General features: G+C 45.3%; 1 protein-coding gene across 1 annotated transcript in view; it reads left to right on the top strand.

Annotated features, from left to right (window-relative positions):
• Positions 1–18,758, top strand: part of LOC142250155 (calcium-activated chloride channel regulator 1-like) — a 166,109-nt gene that overhangs the window by 124,045 nt on the left and 23,306 nt on the right. Inside the window, exon 11 of the mRNA XM_075322289.1 lies at positions 9,009–9,279. Within this exon, the coding sequence (XP_075178404.1) occupies positions 9,009–9,279 (271 nt within the window). The remainder of the gene's footprint in view (positions 1–9,008; positions 9,280–18,758) is intronic.

The following is an 18,758-nucleotide window of genomic DNA, read 5'->3' on the forward strand; positions in this document are numbered from 1 at the left end:
AAGCAATTAAGAGCTACTTTTTAAGAAAAAAATAGCCTGTGATCTACAGGATTTTATCTCTCTTTTTATGCGCCCTAAAATCTTGTCTGCTTTTGCAGCTGCTGCCTGACATTGAGTGCTGCTGCTCAGCTTACTTGTAACCAGAATCCCCAAGACTTTCTCCTGTTCTGTAGCCCTGACTATTTTTCCATTTAATGTATATGCAGCAATAGGATTACTTTGACCTAGGTGCATTACTCATTATTTACAAATGTTAAATCTTATTTGCCATGCAGACATCTTATCCGGATCGTTTTTTAATATTGTACTGGCAAGGAGGTTAGTTTTTAATAGTCTACATAGTTTGTCATCAGCATAGATTGATACTTTACGCTCAATCCCATCCACAAGGTCATTAATAAAGAGATTAAAAATAATCAGTCCTAGCACAGATCCCTGCGGCACCCCACTGCTGACTATAACCCAATTAGAGAATGTACCATTTTTGACGACTCTTTGTTTCCTATCTTTTAGCCAATTCCTTACCCATCAGCATATATTTCCCCATAGTCCTTGATTCTGTAGCTTCAGTTAAAAGCTGTTATGTGGTACAGTATCAAATGCCTTTGCAAAGTCCAGATACGTTACATCAGCTGCATTACCAACATCAGGATTTGCACTTACCTACTCATAGAAATCCAACATGTTGGTTATACACAAATTATCTGTCGTGAATCCATGCTGGTTGGCAGTTATTATTTTTATTCTCTGTACTATATTTCTGCAAGTCACATCTTATAATGCCCTCAAAAACTTTTATGTCAGACTTACCTGATGGTTGTTGCCTGGATCCACCTTATCTTTCTTAAATATCAGTAACACGTCAGCGATCCTCCAATTCTGTGGCACCAGCCCTGTTACAAGAGAGTCTAGGAAGATGAGATACAGTGGTTTGTGAGTTCCTGTGCTCCATTCCCTCAATATCCGTGGATGAATGCCATCCGACCCATGAGATTTGTCAATCTTTAATTTGCTCAGATGCAGGCATACTTCCTCTTGTGTTAAACTAATTATATCAGGGGATGAACTTTGATTTTTTTCCTTGTTGAATGATCCCTGGAACAATCAATTCATTGGTGAACATGGATGAAAAGTGCCTGTTTAATATCTCAGCCTTTTCTTTGTCCGCCATAATTATCTTGTTATCATTTTGTTTACCCACAATTTTGGAAAGGTGCCAACATTGTTGTCTGGTCCATTTTTGGTGTTTTGTATAAAATTATGTCCAAGTTCCCATTTTTCCAGTTTTTTGTGTTATTCCAATACACAAATGAAATAAATGTGTATAACAAAACATGTATAATTGCAATAATTTTCTGGGATAATTACTTCATTTTCTGGAACAATTTCAAGACTGCCAACATATTTGGTCATGACTATATATTGTAGTGGGAAATTTACTGTCCAGTAACTGAGCTACAAATAAAAATTACCAAAGCAGCAATGTCTGTAAATATGTGCATATGTTGCCTGTATATGTTTATGTGGTGAATGCCTTCAGCACTGCACTAGAAAAAGAAACCACTAGGATAGAAGTTCCAATCATGTGACTACTGTCATTTGGAGAGTTATAGATATGTCCAACTCTGGTGTCCACTGCTTTCACACCATCATGGATGCTTGGGGCGTGCATCAGGGGCGCTATGGTAAGAAGTGCGGATGATTAAGGTCTGCTATTTCAGTTTAGGCCATTTTAGAGTATTCATCAAAAAGAGAACTTTTAAGTTTTGAGTCGAGTCTGATGATAGCTGAATTATAAATGTAGCCTTGGGCAGTATTATATGTTTTAACAAGTACAGGATTTATAATACAATGATTTAGCCAAGTTACCATACATTTATGTACATTTATTTTTCTATAGAAGATAAACCAGTAAACGGTGTTCAAAACTGAAAATGTGCTTTAAAATATATACAAAACAGGGTCCAATATTATGTTAAAGTATAATTATTCTGGCAGGATGAGACAAGTTCCACAGGGAATACTGTAATTGATCTAACCCCTGTTAAATAAATACTGCTCCACATAAATCTCATGAAGTGAGTGCAAATACTCAGTGGTGAAATGTACATTTGACCTAAAACTTGGTAAACAGCTATAACCTTATACTAAAAACAAACTGAGCACCACAAAAGTTACAGATATTCAACCTTACTTGTAAACTCACCAAGGTCACAGAGGAAAAGATTACTTTCTATAAACACAAAGCTTCCTCAGTAAAATGACTTATAGGGGTTATCCAGCTTATTTTGCTCATTTTTTATTATATTACTATTGGGCTACCTAGGGGCATGTAAGTAGATAGCAACTACCTACCTGCCCTGCTCTCAGCCCCTCTCTCCAGGCTCAGAGTGGTCATGTGACCGCTCCTGCCTGGATTTTGCTACTTTCTGTGATGCTATGTCAACAGGGGCAGGAGCTTATGCCCCGCCTTTGTTGATGGGCATTACAGCCGATGTCATGTTGCCAACCCGCTGCGTAGTGGGGCAGATACAGTGTGTCTCAGTCCCACCCCCCTTCCCCCACACTGTCCCTCACAATCTGTAGTGCAGTGGTCTCAAAGACGCATCCCACGGACTGCATGTGGCCCCTGATGCTTCTTGCGGTGCGCTGGCCTGCAGAAGCGTTTTATTTCAGATGACAGATTTCCGTGCGCCGTGCAGATGCGAGTGCTCTATACAGATACTGCAATGATCATCCGCTGGCCAATCAGAGGCCAGCAGCTGATCATTGGAGTAGCTGCATAGAGAGCTCATTCCTGCGCAGCGCCCAGAAATCGTCGTCTAATATAAAGCTCTGTCAGCGGTGGCCCCTGCACCAGCAGCGTTCATCAAGGGGGTTGTGGCTGCAAGAAGCAGGAAACAGGACACCGAGGGAACGGAGGACAGTTTAGAAGAATGTGTCTTTGTTTTGTTTGTGTGTGTGAAGAATGGCACAATAGGGGACAGTTCTACAGGAAGAAGCATTGCTACAAGAAGAAGACCAAGAAAGAGTACATTACTAAAAGATGAGAAGAATGGGCACAATACTACAGGATGGGGACACCATCACAGGATGGAGATAAGGATGGGCACATTACTTCATTATACTACATATGCCCATATTGTCTTCTGTAGTAATGTGCCCATATTGTCCCCTTTAGTAATGGGCCCATATTGTCCCCTTTAGTTATGTATCCAATTTGTCCTTTGTAGTAATGTGCCCATATTGTGCCCTGTTGTAATGTGCCCATATTGTGCCCTGTAGTAATGTGGCAATATTGTCCTCTGCAGTAATGTGCCCGTATTGTGCCCTGTAGTAATGTGCCCATATTGTGCCCTGTAGTAATCTTCCCATCTTGTGCCCTGTAGTAATGTACTCATACTGTCCTCTGTAGTAATGTACCCATATTGTCCTCTGTACTAATGTGTCCATCTTGTGCCCTGCAGCAATGAGTCCATATTGTGCCCTGTAGTAATGTGCCCATATTGTACCCTGTGGTAATGTGCCCATCTTGTGTCATGAAGTAATATGCTCATATTGTCCACTGTAATAATGAACCCATATTTTCCTCTGTAGTAATGTGCCCATATTGTCCCCTGTAGTAATGTGCCAATATTGTGCCCTGTAGTAATGTGCCCATATTGTCCCCTGTGGTAATGTGCCCATGTTGTTCCCTGTAGTAATGTGTCCATATTGTGCCCTGTAGCAATGTGCCCAGCCTTTAGTAAAGTCCCCATTCCGGTCCCCTTTTTGTCCCCTATTATGCTAATGTTCACATACACACACACAGAAAAAAAATATTCCCACCAGTCCTCCGTTCCCTTGGTGTCCTCTTAAATGCTTCTTGCAGACCGCAGGCACATAGACTCCTCAGTGATCATGACCGGTACACAGGACTGCCGCTGTTGTCATCTGCGCTTTAGTTCAGTTGAATGCTTTGCGGCGCATTCAAATGAAGTAAAGCGCTGGCAACAACAGCGGTGGCCCCTGCACCAGCCGAGATCACGAGGGGTCTATGTGCCTGCAGTCAAGAAGTACTTCTCGTAGTGGTACAAGAAGAAATAAAGTTTTATCTTTAAAGCAACCAACTAATCTGGCCTCCTTAGCGCTCCCCCGGACCGTGATATTATGTTTCCATGCAGTCAACAAGAAGCAGGTAAAAGGACACTGCGGGAATGGAGGACAGGTGTGAATAATTTTTGTGAACCCTCACCTGAGTATAAGCCGAGGGGGTGTTTTAAGCATAAAAACTTGGCTGAAAAACTGGGCTTTTTTTGTGTGTGTGTGTGTGTGTGTATGCTAACAACATAACGACATCTCGTAAGAAATCCATGTCAATAGCGCCTTTAGCAATATATTTATTTAAAGAATAGTTGACATGTTCAATACGTATTTCACCAACTGTATATCACCCTGTGAATACTCTGGTTACTGTGCACACAGTCAATACAATGAGATGCTGGTGGACGGAATGTAAAGTCGCAAGAAATCAGGTAGAGAATTTCACCATACACTTGGATGAGTTGATGCAGAATATTAGTTTTTATTACAGTGCAGACATTCATATGGACATGAATTTAGGTGCGGGAATGATTGCGACAAAGTAGGACACGTTTCTATCTATCCGAGTCTTGTTCACAAGTGTCAGAAAATACAAAATGGCTGCTAGAAATGAGGAAACAAAAGGCGCAAATAGGGTCTTACCCGGCAATAACCGTTTAGAAAGTAAAGATGAAACACTCACCTGATGAAGTTGTGCCAGTCACAACTCCTTGTAAAGCATGTGAGTGTCAGCGTGGTTCCAAGCAGCGGCCCCGTAATGATCGTGCTGAAGGGATATTTTATATATGTATATACATATATGAGAAAAACGGGTTTAAGCCGCGCTAAAGAAACGATATTTCCAAGATGTTAAATTTAAGATCTCTTTTTTATTACAGTTCCAACGCGTTTCAGAGACATAAACCGTCTCCTTCTTCAGGGAAAAGAGAAAATGTACCTATTTCTACATTTTCTCTTTTCCCTGAAGAAGGAGACGGTTTATGTCTCTCAAACGCGTTGGAACTGTAATAAAAAAGAGATCTTAAATTTAACATCTTGGAAATATCGTTTCTTTAGCGCGGCTTAAACCCGTTTTTCTCATATATGTATATACATATATAAAATATCCCTTCAGAAAATACAAAATGACATAAACATCAGATATACACATATTTAAGAATAGCGGTATATACATCATATACAGATTATTTACAATATTACAAAAGATTTTGGTGACATGTAAAATGCCTGCTATTAGCAACATTTGAGAAATGCCACAAATGGTATAACGAAGAACATCATAAAGTATCACAAAGAAGATCCAGGGGACATAGGTTAGGATGGTTCGTTTAGCAAGTATCATGTAACAAAATCATATATTCTGCATATTAGTGTAAATCTTCAGTCTCAGTAAACAGCTCTTGATATAATGAGCTGCATCTTGTCTCAATTATTCATAGATATATGTAGTCAGTTGTCAGAGTAAGAATAAGGGTAAAGTATGGGTTAATGAACGAAAAGGAAACAGAGGAAACAAATTAGGCAAGATAGAAAATGTGGAGTATGTGGGCAATATAATGTGTGTATACTCTCACATGGAGCAGTGCGTGTGGTGTAGTCCCCAGTGCTGTGGAAGGCATGTTAGCCAAAGTCTGTAAAGTGTAGATCCAGTATGTTTCACATTGTTTAAGTAATTTGACATGCTTTCCACCCCTTCTAGGTCTAGATGCTGGTTCTATAACCTGGAAGCACACTTGGGACACCAAATGTCAGTCTTCCAGGAAGTGATGGGGTAATGGTAGCCAGGATTTCCCACATTGAATGGTAGATCTGACTGGCAATGCAGTCTCTTACATGTTGAGTGGTCTCACCGACATATAAGTGACCACATTGTGTATATAATGCTATACTTAAATATGTGTATATCCAAAGTTTATTTATGTCCTTGTCGCTATGGTGCCACGGCACCATCTTGTGCCCGTAAGTCAGAAGTAAGTCACAAACTCTCCATGCAACTCTAGGAGAGCCATAAAGAGGCTCTCATAGACTTGCACTGAGTTGTGACCTGCGGCTCCATGAAACACTGGATCTGTCGGCAGACTACAAATCACCAGGGACCGATGGCAGCAACACTGGAAACAGATGATGATAGCGGCAGGTGAGTATCAGACAGGGGGCAAGGAACTTACATTTAAAGCACCACTGCAGAGGTGAAATTAAAAAAATGCTGGAGTGGTGCTTTAAAGAAAATAAGATGACACTTCCTACCCTTTAATATGGCTTACACATTGTGACAAAATCTATTGTTAGAATTAGCCATCAACATATGATCAGTGGGTGTTAAACACCTGCACTCCCAAGATCAGCTGCTGTAGTGTTCCACTGCTGCTGGACATACACATTGTACTGAGCTGGACGACTACAACTTTGTACATTGTGCAGAGGCTGTTTGCATGGGCTGCAACTCAGCTCCCATTGACGTAAATGGAAGATGAGCTGTTGTGTACCGCCCCGGGCTCAGCTGCAACCGAGCCGCTCGGATCCGGGCTCGCTGGTGGGTGGCTCGAGCGTCTCCGGACCCGGGGGCCCTGTGGTCACTCCGATCTGAAAGGGGCTGGCGTTTTGGGGGAAGTAGGTTTACGGCCGGAGCAGTGGTTAAGTTCGTGACGCCACCCACGGGTTGTGGTGAAGGTGGACACCACCGCTGCGGTTACGGAGCACCCGGGGGAGATGTTGCGCAGCAAGATGTTAACCACTCCGTGGCTAAGGAAGGTGGCCCCGTTGGGGGGGCAGTAGTTGGGCGGTGCAGGGAGATGTGCGGCTGGAGGGCACTGGTGTACTCACGATTAGAAACACACACAAGTCTCTGGTAAAGCAAGTTGATGGTGGTCAGTGCCTGCAGCCGGCTGCAGTCTAGTCCCCCAGCGGGTTGGTGGTCTCTGCCTTTCTCCTACACCTTTTTAAGTGTTGATGGACTACCTGAACTTGCAATACAGTCCGCTCCCCATCTTGTGTATGTTGGAGGAGCCCTTTGCCCGCAGACGCTGGCCCGTGGAATCTCTCTGCCTGAGCGGTGGCTTTCTATGCCCCTCGTTGGGCTGTTGTCTTCAGTCGGGACTTTGAGTGGGAAAGAACCTATAGTCCTGGCCGCAATCAGTTAATTAACTCAGTCCAGTAGCTTCTGGACCTCATTTCAGGGTCTGAGTACCCCCCTTTGTGCTCCGGTTTCCAGTCAGTTCCCAGGGTCGGTACCGGCGGGCCACTACCCTGTCCCGGTCCACTACGGTTCCACCAAGCCGTCTTCCTAGTCAAAGGTGCCTGGGCTCCAACCCTGGCACCTGTCAGACTGCTGCAGACCTGCTACACAGGCCTGCTTCCACTTTCCTTCACTCCTAACTACTCTACACACTACTAACTGACTGTTTTCCCGCCTCAGGCTCTCTGGGCTCCTCGGTGGGTGGGGCCAACTGCCTGGCTCCGCCCCCTGATGTGCCCATCAAGCCCTGAGGGGGGTGACTAGGGTTTAAAGTGTTTGGCTGCTGACACATTGTTGGGGAGAGGTGTTGTGCGGGGCTCTAACTGTGACTACCTGGCTAGTCCAGGGCATCACAGTTGCACATGAGAACGGCTACTACCAGTGAAACCTTAGATAACTGTTGGCCAAAGACTTATTTTGGCAGCAGCTATTTGTATCGACCCCTTCACCCCATACACATGCAAACTTGGCAGAACTAAGTGTCCATTTGTTCTTAATAATATATAGTGGCGGAATAAAGTTGACCATTCACATTAGATCAGCATTAGACAAATTCTCACATTGTCTAATGTGTATGAGGGTCTAGCAATAAGGATTGTACATTTTGGATTTCAACATATCTGATTCTTTGTTCTAAATGCTACTAATAATGTATGAAAATGAATTTTTTCAACCTTCCCCTATTGAGGAGACAGTTATCCAAATATTGGACCACCAGTTAACATGTATGGCAACCTTAAAATGAACCTGTCACATTGTACATGTAGTTCTATCTGTGACAGCATGGTATAGAGAAGGAGAAGCTGAGAAGAATCATAGTCAGGTTTATTGGAAAATATTCAGTATAACTTGTATTCTATTTATTGAAGTCTCAGGTGTTTTTATGCATATGAGTCTAATGCGCGGCCCTACAGCTAGTTCTGTGTGCACAGTCATACAGGAAAAACTGTCAATCACGGAATAGGACCACCCACTGGACTCATATTCACACAAACACGAAGGATTTCAATGAGTACAATGCAAGTGTCACTGAAACTTTTCCTTCCCACAAAAATATATATCATTTTGATCAACTCGTCCTGGTCCATAATATCCTGCCTGAAAATCAGATACTATTTCCAACATGACAGGTTCCCTTTAAGTTATTACGAGATACCTCTGGATTGGAGATACTAAAACTCCAATGTATCCGATCCTCCCTTCCTCTAACAGCAGATGAAGCTTATTGATCACCCATACACATTAGATGGGTTAGTGATCCCATGGATTTGCGGTTTCCTCAATGTTCATCTGATATATATGGGCATCTTTAGATAATAAATAGGGATGATCGAATATCTCAAATATTCGGCTTCACGAATATTTTCCGAATAGGTCGCCGCTATGCGAATATTCGATGCGCAATGTAAGTCTATGGGAAGCCCGAATAGTTCCGAATAGCTGTTATTCGGGTTTCACATAGACTTACATTGCGCATCGGATATTCGCGAATAGTCGAATAGCGGCAACCTATTCGGAAAATATTCGCGAAGCCGAATATTTGAGGTATTCGATCATCCCTAATAATAAACAGTATTTGTGTAAACAATATGCACCTAAATTTTCATTCGAACATTTACAATAAAATAAACCTATCTTGATTTTATTCGCCACCACTAAACTTATTGGTGTAATGGCTGTTTACTTTCAGAGAGGAGGCTGGGATTACCGACTTTGTAACTCCCTTACAACAAATCAAGTCATTGGCATCACTGTAACCTCCAAAGCAGCAGATGAAAACGTACCACCAATTCTCACCAACTGCCATATGAACAGTAATACTAATAAATTCCCAAACCCTATGGTAATATATGCATCTGTAAGCCAAGGTCTGCTGCCTGTAACAGGAGCCAAAGTGACTGCTATGATTGAATCAGAGAGTGGAAACTCAGTGATTACCGAGCTTTTGGATAATGGAGCAGGTAAGAAATTGTGAGCAAAACACAATCCTTCTATGCTTTTTGAACCCCAAATTAAATAAAAAATTGTTTTACAAGCGCTCGGGAAATCAATACAGCAGACAACCAAGTATGATGTGCTCAAATAATTCTCCTTTATTAGCATGTGACCAGATTAAATAGAGTCACAGATAAAGGACAAGTTCCCCGTAAACTATGCACCAATAAGAGCAGTAGAGGTGTGAAAAGAAATGTGAATCTTCACCACCCATGAGTGTTACCCGATCTCTAAGATGTCAGAGTAGAGTACAGGATGGTACCACAGACACAAATTGTGGAATTGATCTTAATGGGGCTCATACACAGAAGAAAATGTTCCTTATTGCAATAAATTTATTACAGATGCTTATGTTAGAGGCACATAAATCTGAATGTATTGTCTATCTACATACCGGTAGTGCACCAGGGTAATTTGGTTTATGGTAGAACAATGAATTAGAGTTTATTGTCAGGAAAATATAAATTGACTATTACAGGTTCCATGTAATAATTTAGCGCAGCCTCCCTTTTCAGAAGAACACGTGGCATCAGGGGAGGTGCTTATATACTCCCATTTGAGAGTATAAAGTGTAGCTTTATTACCATACACTAACCATGCTTTTAACGGTATCATAGAGTTGTCATTAAGATGGGTCACCTTCTACTGACAGCAAAGATATACATCTTAACAATCGTGTTTTTAAAATGTGCACAATTACTGTTGTTTACTTTCTTTATTAAATTACAATTCTAGATATCATTTTTTAAGGCCGCTTTACACGCTACGATATATCTAACAGTATGTCGTCGGGGTCACGTCGTTAGTGACGCACATCCGGCATTGTTTGACATATCATAGCGTGTGACAGCTACGAGCGACTGTGAACGAGCAAAAATACTCACCTTATCGTTGCTCGTTGACACGTCGCTCATTTTCAAAAAATCGAACGTCCTTCTGTGCTCCGGTTGTTCATCGTTCCCGAGGCAGCACACATCGCTCCGTGTGCCCCCCCGGGAACGATGAACTGCAGCTTACCTGTGACCGCCGGCAATGTGGAAGGAAGAAGGTGGGCGGGATGTTTAAGTCCCGCTCATCTCCACCCCTCCGCTTCTATTGGGCGGCCGCTGTGTGACGTCGCTGTGACGCCAAACGTCCCTCCCCCTTCAGTAAGAGGATGTTTGCCGCCCACAACGAGGTCATTTGGAAAGTAAGTACGTGTGACGGGGGTTTACGACTTTGTGCGACACGGGCAACAAATTGCCCGTAACGCACAAACGATGGGGGCGGGTGTGATCGCAAATGCGAACGCACGATAAATCGTCCCGTGGAAAGAGGCCTTTAAAACACCATCTTGTGCTGTTCCCTTGTTTTTCCTTTTGGAATTACATATATTAATTGACAAGAGGGTGTTACTGTTCCTTTTATGTAACACTCAGGTGCTGTCAAGTTAGTGCTGATATTTTCAGACTGTGTAAGAACAAAGCATATATTTTTTTTTATATATACATATATATATATATATATATATACTAGAAGGTGGCCCGATTCTACGCATCGGGTATTCTAGAATTTACGTATTGTGTAGTTCATGTATGATTTTTGTTATATATATATATATATATATATATATATATATATACATATAGATGTTGTTGTGTGTAATTACCAAGTGTTTGTGTAGGGCGCTGTACATGTTCTGGGTGTTGTCTGGGTGTGACGGGGGGTGAGAGCGGTGTTGTATGTGTGTTGCGTGTGTTGCGTTGTTTGTGGAGCGCTGTGTGTCTGTAGCGTTGTGTGTGTGTTGCGCGGTTTGTGTGTGTGTGTGGTGTGTTTTGGGGGAGGTATGTTTTGTGCAATGTGTGTGTTGTGCGGTATGTGCGTATATTTGTGTGTGCCGCGGTGTTTGTGTGTTGGGTGTTGTGTGTGTGCAGCGTTGTCTGTGTGTGTGGGTGTCTGTGTAGGGCAGTTGTTTGTGGTTCCCAGTGTGTGTGTGTGTGGTGTGTGGTGTGTTGTGCAGTGCGCACGCGTGTGTGTGTGTGTGTTGGGGGGAGGTGCGCACTCCCAAACGTGCTCCATCCCCCATGCAGCGCACTCCCCATCGTGCTCCATCCCCCATGCAGCGCACTCCCCATCGTGCTCCATCCCCTATGTTTCGCACCCCCCATCGTGCTCCATCTCCCATGCTGCGCACTCCCAAACGTGCTCCATCCGCCATGCTGCGCACTTCCAAACGTGCTCCATCCGCCATGCTGCGCACTCCCAAACGTGCTCCATCCGCCACACTCCGCACTCCCCATCGTGCTCCATCCCTCATGCAGCGCACTCCCCATCGTGCTCCATCCCCTATGCTGCGCACCCCCATCGTGCTCCATCTCCCATGCTGCGCACTCCCAAACGTGCTCCATCCGCCATGCTGCGCACTCCCAAACGTGCTCCATCCGCCATGCTGCGCACTCCCAAACGTGGTCCATCCGCCATGCTGCGCACTCCCAAACGTGCTCCATCCACCATGCTCCGCACTCCCCATCGTGCTGCATCCCCCATGCTGCGCACTCCCAAACGTGCTCCATCCGCCATGCTGCGCACTCCCAAACGTGCTCCATCCGCCATGCTGCGCACTCCCAAACGTGCTCCATCCGCCATGCTGCGCACTCCCAAACGTGCTCCATCTGCCATGCTGCGCACTCCCAAACGTGCTCCATCCGCCATGCTGCGCACTCCCAAACGTGGTCCATCCGCCATGCTGCGCACTCCCAAACGTGCTCCATCCGCCATGCTGCGCACTCCCAAACGTGCTCCATCCGCCATGCTGCGCACTCCCAAACGTGGTCCATCCGCCATGCTGCGCCCTCCCAAACGTGGTCCATCCGCCATGCTGCGCACTCCCAAACGTGGTCCATCCGCCATGCTGCGCACTCCCAAACGTGCTCCATCCGCCATGGTGCGCACTCCCAAACGAGCTCCATCCGCCATGCTACACACTCCCAAACGTGCTCCATCCCCCATGCTGTGCACCCCCCATCGTGCTCCATCCCCCATGCTGCACCAGCATCAGCCTCTCTACCCGCAGCATCAGCCTCTCTGCCCGCAGCATCAGCCTCTCTCCTCCCAGCATCAGCCTCTCTCCTCCCAGCATCAGCCTCTCTGTCCCCAGCATCAGCCTCTCTGTCCCCAGCATCAGCCTCTCTGTCCCCAGCATCAGTCTCTCTGTCCCCAGCATCAGCCTCTCTCATCCCAGCATCAGCCTCTCTCCTCCCAGCATCAGCCTCTCTGTCCCCAGCATCAGCCTCTCTGTCCCCAGCATCAGCCTCTCTGTCCCCAGCATCAGCCTCTCTCCTCCCAGCATCAGCCTCTCTCCTCCCAGCATCAGCCTCTCTCCTCCCAGCATCAGCCTCTCTCCTCCCAGCATCAGCCTTTTCTGTCCCCAGCATCAGCTTCTCTCCTCCCAGCCTACCCCAGCCTCAGCCTCCCCCAGCCTCAGCCTCCCCCAGCCTCAGCCTCTCTCCTCCCAGCATCAGCCTCTCTCCTCCCAGCCTACCCCAACTTCAGCCTCCCCCAGCATCAGCCTCTCTGTCCCCAGCATCAGCCTCTCTGTCCCCAGCATCAGCCTCTCTGTCCCCAGCATCAGCCTCTCTCCTCCCAGCATCAGCCTCTCTCCTCCCAGCCTACCCCAGCCTCAGCCTCCTCCAGCATCAGCCTCTCTCCTCCCAGCATCAGCATTTTCGGTCCCCAGAATCAGCCTCTCTCCTCCCAGCCTACCCCAGCCTTAGCCTCCCCCAGCATCAGCCTCTCTTCTCTCAGCCTCCCCATCCCAGCCTTCCCCAGGATCAGCCTCTCTCCTCCCAGCCTCCTCCAGCATGCCGTGCTCCTCTGCCGACACTCACAGATCCGATCGCATACATTCACACACATCCCCGATCGCATACACTCACACACACCCAATCGCATACACTCACACACACCCCGATCGCATACACTCACACACACCCGATCGCATACACTCACACACACCCGATCGCATACACTCACACACACCCGATCGCATACACTCACACACACCCGATCGCATACACTCACACACACCCGATCGCATACACTCACAACATCCGGAGATACCACATGCTTCTGGCCATGTGATCCTCTGGCAGGTCCTGGAAGCTCACAGCACAGTATCGCCGCCGAGAAGCAAGCGATATCCCAGGATGTTGTGAGTATGTGGATGCGATGTGATGTGTGTGTGAGGTGTGTGTGAGAGTGAGTGTGATCTGATGTGTGTGTGTGCTGTTATGTGTGTGCGTGTGTGTATTTTCCGCCGCTGCAGGACCTTGATGCGCTGGTAACTATGCTACCATGGTTACCAGCGTATCTCGTCCCCCGCTCGCACGGGAGCCCACACCAGCATACGCCGGCCAGCCCCAGCAATGCGAGGGTATGTGTTGGCTGGTTTGGCGGCGTACGCTGATGTGGGCTCCCAGGGGTACAGTACTCACCTGGTAGTCGTGGCTCCATGACCGTGTCGGTTCGGGGAATGCGTGGGGGGGTGTGGCCAGAGGTAGCGTGCATTGCGTGAGGGGGGCGGGGCGTGGCCGAGTTGCCAATGCCTGCAGGGTGCCAGGGCGAGAGGCCAATCTGTGGGGGGGGCGAAGCCTGGGCGAGCGGCCGGCCAATCCGTGTGGGGGCGCAGCCTGGGCGAGCGGCCAATCCGTGCGGGGGGGCGGGGCCATGGCGAGCCCAGTGGCCAATCAGCTTTGTGTCACCGTAAGGACACATTTTTGGAGCAAGACAGACAGACAGACAGACAGACAGAATAAGGCAATTATATATATAGATTATTAACTAACTCTTTTCAGACATTGGATGTACTTGTACGTGTTCTTTTATGACGCGGGCTCAGGAGTTGAGCCTGAATCATACCCGTAAGATGCTGTCTGTGTTGCATAGCCAGTATCTGCAGGTGTCAAATTCTTAAATTCCACTGTTAATCTCTGAGGCAAGCAACTAAACCACACAATCCGATGTGCACCATTTCATTTTTATTCCGGTAAATAATTGTTTTAATTGTCAAAACCAATTTGTAGGGGGGCTTCATCAGAGGACTGGGGTAAAGTTATTTTCCATGATGACAATTCCTTTTTACTGTTTGGCACATCTGGAAGAAGGATTGCTCAGAAAAGGAGAAGTGAACGCTACCATGAGTCTTGTGTCATGCCAACAGTAAAGCATCCTGAGGCCATTTACAGTGCCTTGCGAAAGTATTCGGCCCCTTTGAATTTTTCAACCTTTTCCCACATTTCAGGCTTCAAACATAAAGATAAAAAAAAAAATTAATTTTATTGTGAAGAATCAACAACAAGTGGGACACAATTGTGAAGTTGAATTAAATGTATTGCTTATTTTAAACTTTTATAAAAAGTAATAAACTGAAAATTGGGGCGTGTAATATTATTCGGCCCCTTTAAGTTAATACTTTGTAGCACCACCTTTTGCTGCGATTACAGCTGCAAGTCGCTTCGGGTCTGTCTCTATCAGTTTTGCACATCGAGAGACTGAAATTCTTGCCCATTCTTCCTTTGCAAATAGCTTTTGTGAACAGCAGCTTTCAGCTCTTTCCACAGATTCTCGATTGGATTCAGGTCTGGACTTTGCCTTGGCCATTCTAACACCTGGATACGTTTATTTGTGAACCATTCCATTGTAGATTTTGCTTTATGTTTGGGATCATTGTCTTGTTGGAAGACAAATCTCCGTCCCAGTTTCAGGTCTTTTGCAGACTCCAACAGGTTTTCTTCAAGAATTGTCCGGTATTTGACTCCTTCCATCTTTCCATCAATTTTAACCATCTTCTCTGTCAGTGCTGAAGAAAAGCAGGCCAAAACCATGATGCTGCCACCACCATGTTTGACAGTGGGGATGGTGTGTTAAGAGTGATGAGCTGTGTTTCTTTTATACCAAAGATATCATTTGGCATTGTGCCCAAAAAGTTCGATTTTGGTCTCATCTGAAAAGAGCACCTTCTTCCACATGTTTGGTGTGTCTCCCAGGTGGCTTGTGGCAAACTTTAACTGACACTTTTTATGGATATCTTTGAGAAATGGCTTTCTTGTTGCCACTCTTCCATAAAGGCCAGATTTGTGCAGTGTACGACTGATTGATGTTCTATGGACAGACTCTCCCACCTCAGCTGTAGATCTCTGCAGTTCATCCACAGTGATCATGGGCCTCTTGGCTGCATCTCTGATCAGTATTCTCCTTATTTGAGATTAAATTTTTGAGAGACGGCCGGGTCTTGGTAGATTTGCAGTGGTATGATACTCCTTCCATTTCAATATGATCACTTGCACAGTGCTTCTTGGGATGTTTAAAGTTGTGGAAACATTTTTGTAACCAAATTCGGCTTTAAACTTCTCCACAACAGTATCACGGACCTGTCTGTTGTGTTCCTTGGTCTTCATGATGCTATCTGGCCTTTACACAGAACACTGAGATTATCACAGAGCAGGTGCATTTATACGGAGACTTGATTACACGCAGGTGGCTTATATTTATCATCATCAGTCATTTAGGACAACATTGGATCATTCAGAGATCCTCAATGAACTTCTGGAGTGATTTTGCTGCACTGAAAGTAAAGGGGCCAAATAATATTGCACGCCACAATTTTCAGTTTATTCTTTTTTACAAAAGTCTAAAATAAACAATAAATTTCGTTCAACTTCACAATTATGTCCCACTTCTTGTTGATTTTTCACCAAAATTTTAAAATTTTTATCTTAATGTTTGAAGCCTGAAATGGGGGAAAAGGTTGAAAAACTCAAGGGGGCCAAATACTTTCGCAAGGCACTGTATATGTAGGGTTTATATCCAAGGGCGTGGGCTCACTCACAGTTTTGCCTAAAAGTATTGCCATGAATAAAAATTGGTAACTAATGATCCTGGAGCAATTTAGAGATGAACAATGCTTTTTCCAGCATGATGAAGACCATGTCACAAGGCAAAAGTGATAACTAAGTGGATCAGTGAACAAATCATTGAAATTTAGGGGCCATGACCCGGAAGCTTCCTAGATCTCAATCCCATTCTTAAGCATCAAAAAGGTGGTTGACAAGCAAAAACAAAGAAATTGGCAGGATTAAGTAGGAATGGGTTGTCATCGACCAGGATTATAGCCCAGAAGATGATATCCAGCCGCCAGGGCAAATGCTAAAAGTCTTAAAAATAAAAGGCATCACTGTAAATATTGAGTAGTTGCATCAATGTGATATATTTGTAAATTAAAGTTTAAAAACATATGAAATGCTGATGATTGTACTTCACTAAGCACAGAAACATTGGACTAAGAGATCTAAAGACATTGAAGCAGCATTCTTTGGGCATGACTGTATGTTATTATAACATTTACTTACAGGATATGGATATCTTCGGAGGCATTTTTTGTTATCTTGTTTTACTAGTTTTGACTGCTTAATGGGTTAACTGAAATTCCGTAAGTGATCTTGTTCTGACAGGAGTTTTCATAACCTATCTTTGTTCTTTTGAGCTCTTTATTGATGAGTTATGGTCACAAATTTAGCTAAACTTTTATGTGGTCATAAAGTAGCTAGGAGCAGCTCAGTAAAAGTAAGAAAAGGATGTGGTCATACTGCGAGGATGAATGGGCAAAAGGCTGAACTTCTGCCCACCCAATGTGGGCCAATGGCGGCATGTTTTGAGATATATATACACCGTGTGCAGAATTATTAGGCTAAGTTCACATTTCCGCTAAAATCTATCAGTCACAATCCGCTGCTCTTGTAAACAGCGGAATCCGTTTAGCGGATTCCGCTGCTCCCATAGACTTGTATGAGCAGCGGATTGTGACTGATGATGCTGCGTTGCACCCTCCGCCCGACTGATCAGTCGTGGAACGACTGACTACCGGGCGGGAGGAACGCAGCATGTAACGTTTTTTGAGCAGCGAGATCCGTCGGATTTCGCTGCGCATGCTCTCTGGCTCCCTGCACACGTCACCAGCTTTGGTTGGTTACCCGATATTTACCCTGGTTACGGTGCAAGGAGCCAGCGCTAAGCGGTGTAGGCCCGTAACCAAGGTAAATATCGGGTAACCAAGGTAAATATCGGGTGCTTTGCTGTTACCCGATATTTAGGCTGGTTACGTGTGCAGGGAGGCCGACACTTCCCCGCTCGGCCCCGCCCCCTCCCGCACTCCGCACATGTATGTACACACACACACACACACACACACACCTACCTGTCCCCAGCCATGCAGACAAGCACTGCCACTGACACCCTCGTCTGGCCCCGCCCCCGCTCGGCTCCGCCCCCTCCCGCACTTTGCATGTGCACACACACACATACATACATACATACATACATGCACATACACACACTCACTCACTCACAGATACACTCACCTGTCCCCAGCCATGCAGACCGCAGCACTTCCACTGACATCCTCAGCGCCTGGCCCCGCCCCCCGCTCGGCTCCGCCCCCTCCCGCACTTTGCATGTGCACACACATACATACATACATACATACATACATACATACATACATGCACATACACACACTCACTCACTCACTCACAGATACACTCACCTGTCCCCAGCCATGCAGACCGCAGCACTTCCACTGACATCCTCAGCGCCTGGCCCCGCCCCCCGCTCGGCTCTGCACCCGAACTCCGCCCCCCGCACACAACGGAATCCGACAAAGAATTCTGTTCTTTGTCATCCGTTGTACAGCGTTGAACAGCGCATCAGTCACATGCGTCAAGCGACGCATGTGACTGATACAAATCAACGGAAATGTGAACTTAGCCTTAGGCAAGTTGTATTTTAGAGGATTTTATTTATTATTGATCAACAACTATGTTCTCAATCAACCCAAAAGACTCATAAATATCAAAGCTTAATACTTTTGGAAGTTGGAGTGGGTTTTTTTTTAGATTTGGCTATCTTAGGAGGATATCTGTTTGTGCAGGTAACTATTACTGTGCAGAATTATTAGGCAACTTAATAAAAAACAAATATATTCCCATCTCACTTGTTTATTTTCACCAGGTATATCAATATACGGTAACTGCACACAATTTAGAAATAAATATTTCTGACATGCAAAAACAAACCCCCCAAAAAATTAGTGACCAATATAGTCACCTTTCTTTATGATGACACTCAACAGCCTACCATCCATAGATTCTGTCAGTTGCTTGATCTGTTTACGATCAACATTGTGTGCAGCAGCCACCACAGCCTCCCAGACACTGTTCCGAGAGTTGTATTGTTTTTCCTCCCTGTAGTTCTCATATTTTAATGAGGCACAACAGGTTCTCTATGGGGTTCAGATCAGGTGAACAAGGGGGCCATGTCATTATTTTTTCATCTTTTAGACCTTTACTGGCCAGCCACGCTGTGGAGTAGTTGAATGCATGTGATGGATCATTGTCCTGCATGAAAATCATGT

This window comes from Anomaloglossus baeobatrachus, chromosome 8 (genome assembly GCF_048569485.1).
Source record: "Anomaloglossus baeobatrachus isolate aAnoBae1 chromosome 8, aAnoBae1.hap1, whole genome shotgun sequence".
NCBI classification, from domain to species: Eukaryota; Metazoa; Chordata; class Amphibia; order Anura; family Aromobatidae; genus Anomaloglossus; species Anomaloglossus baeobatrachus.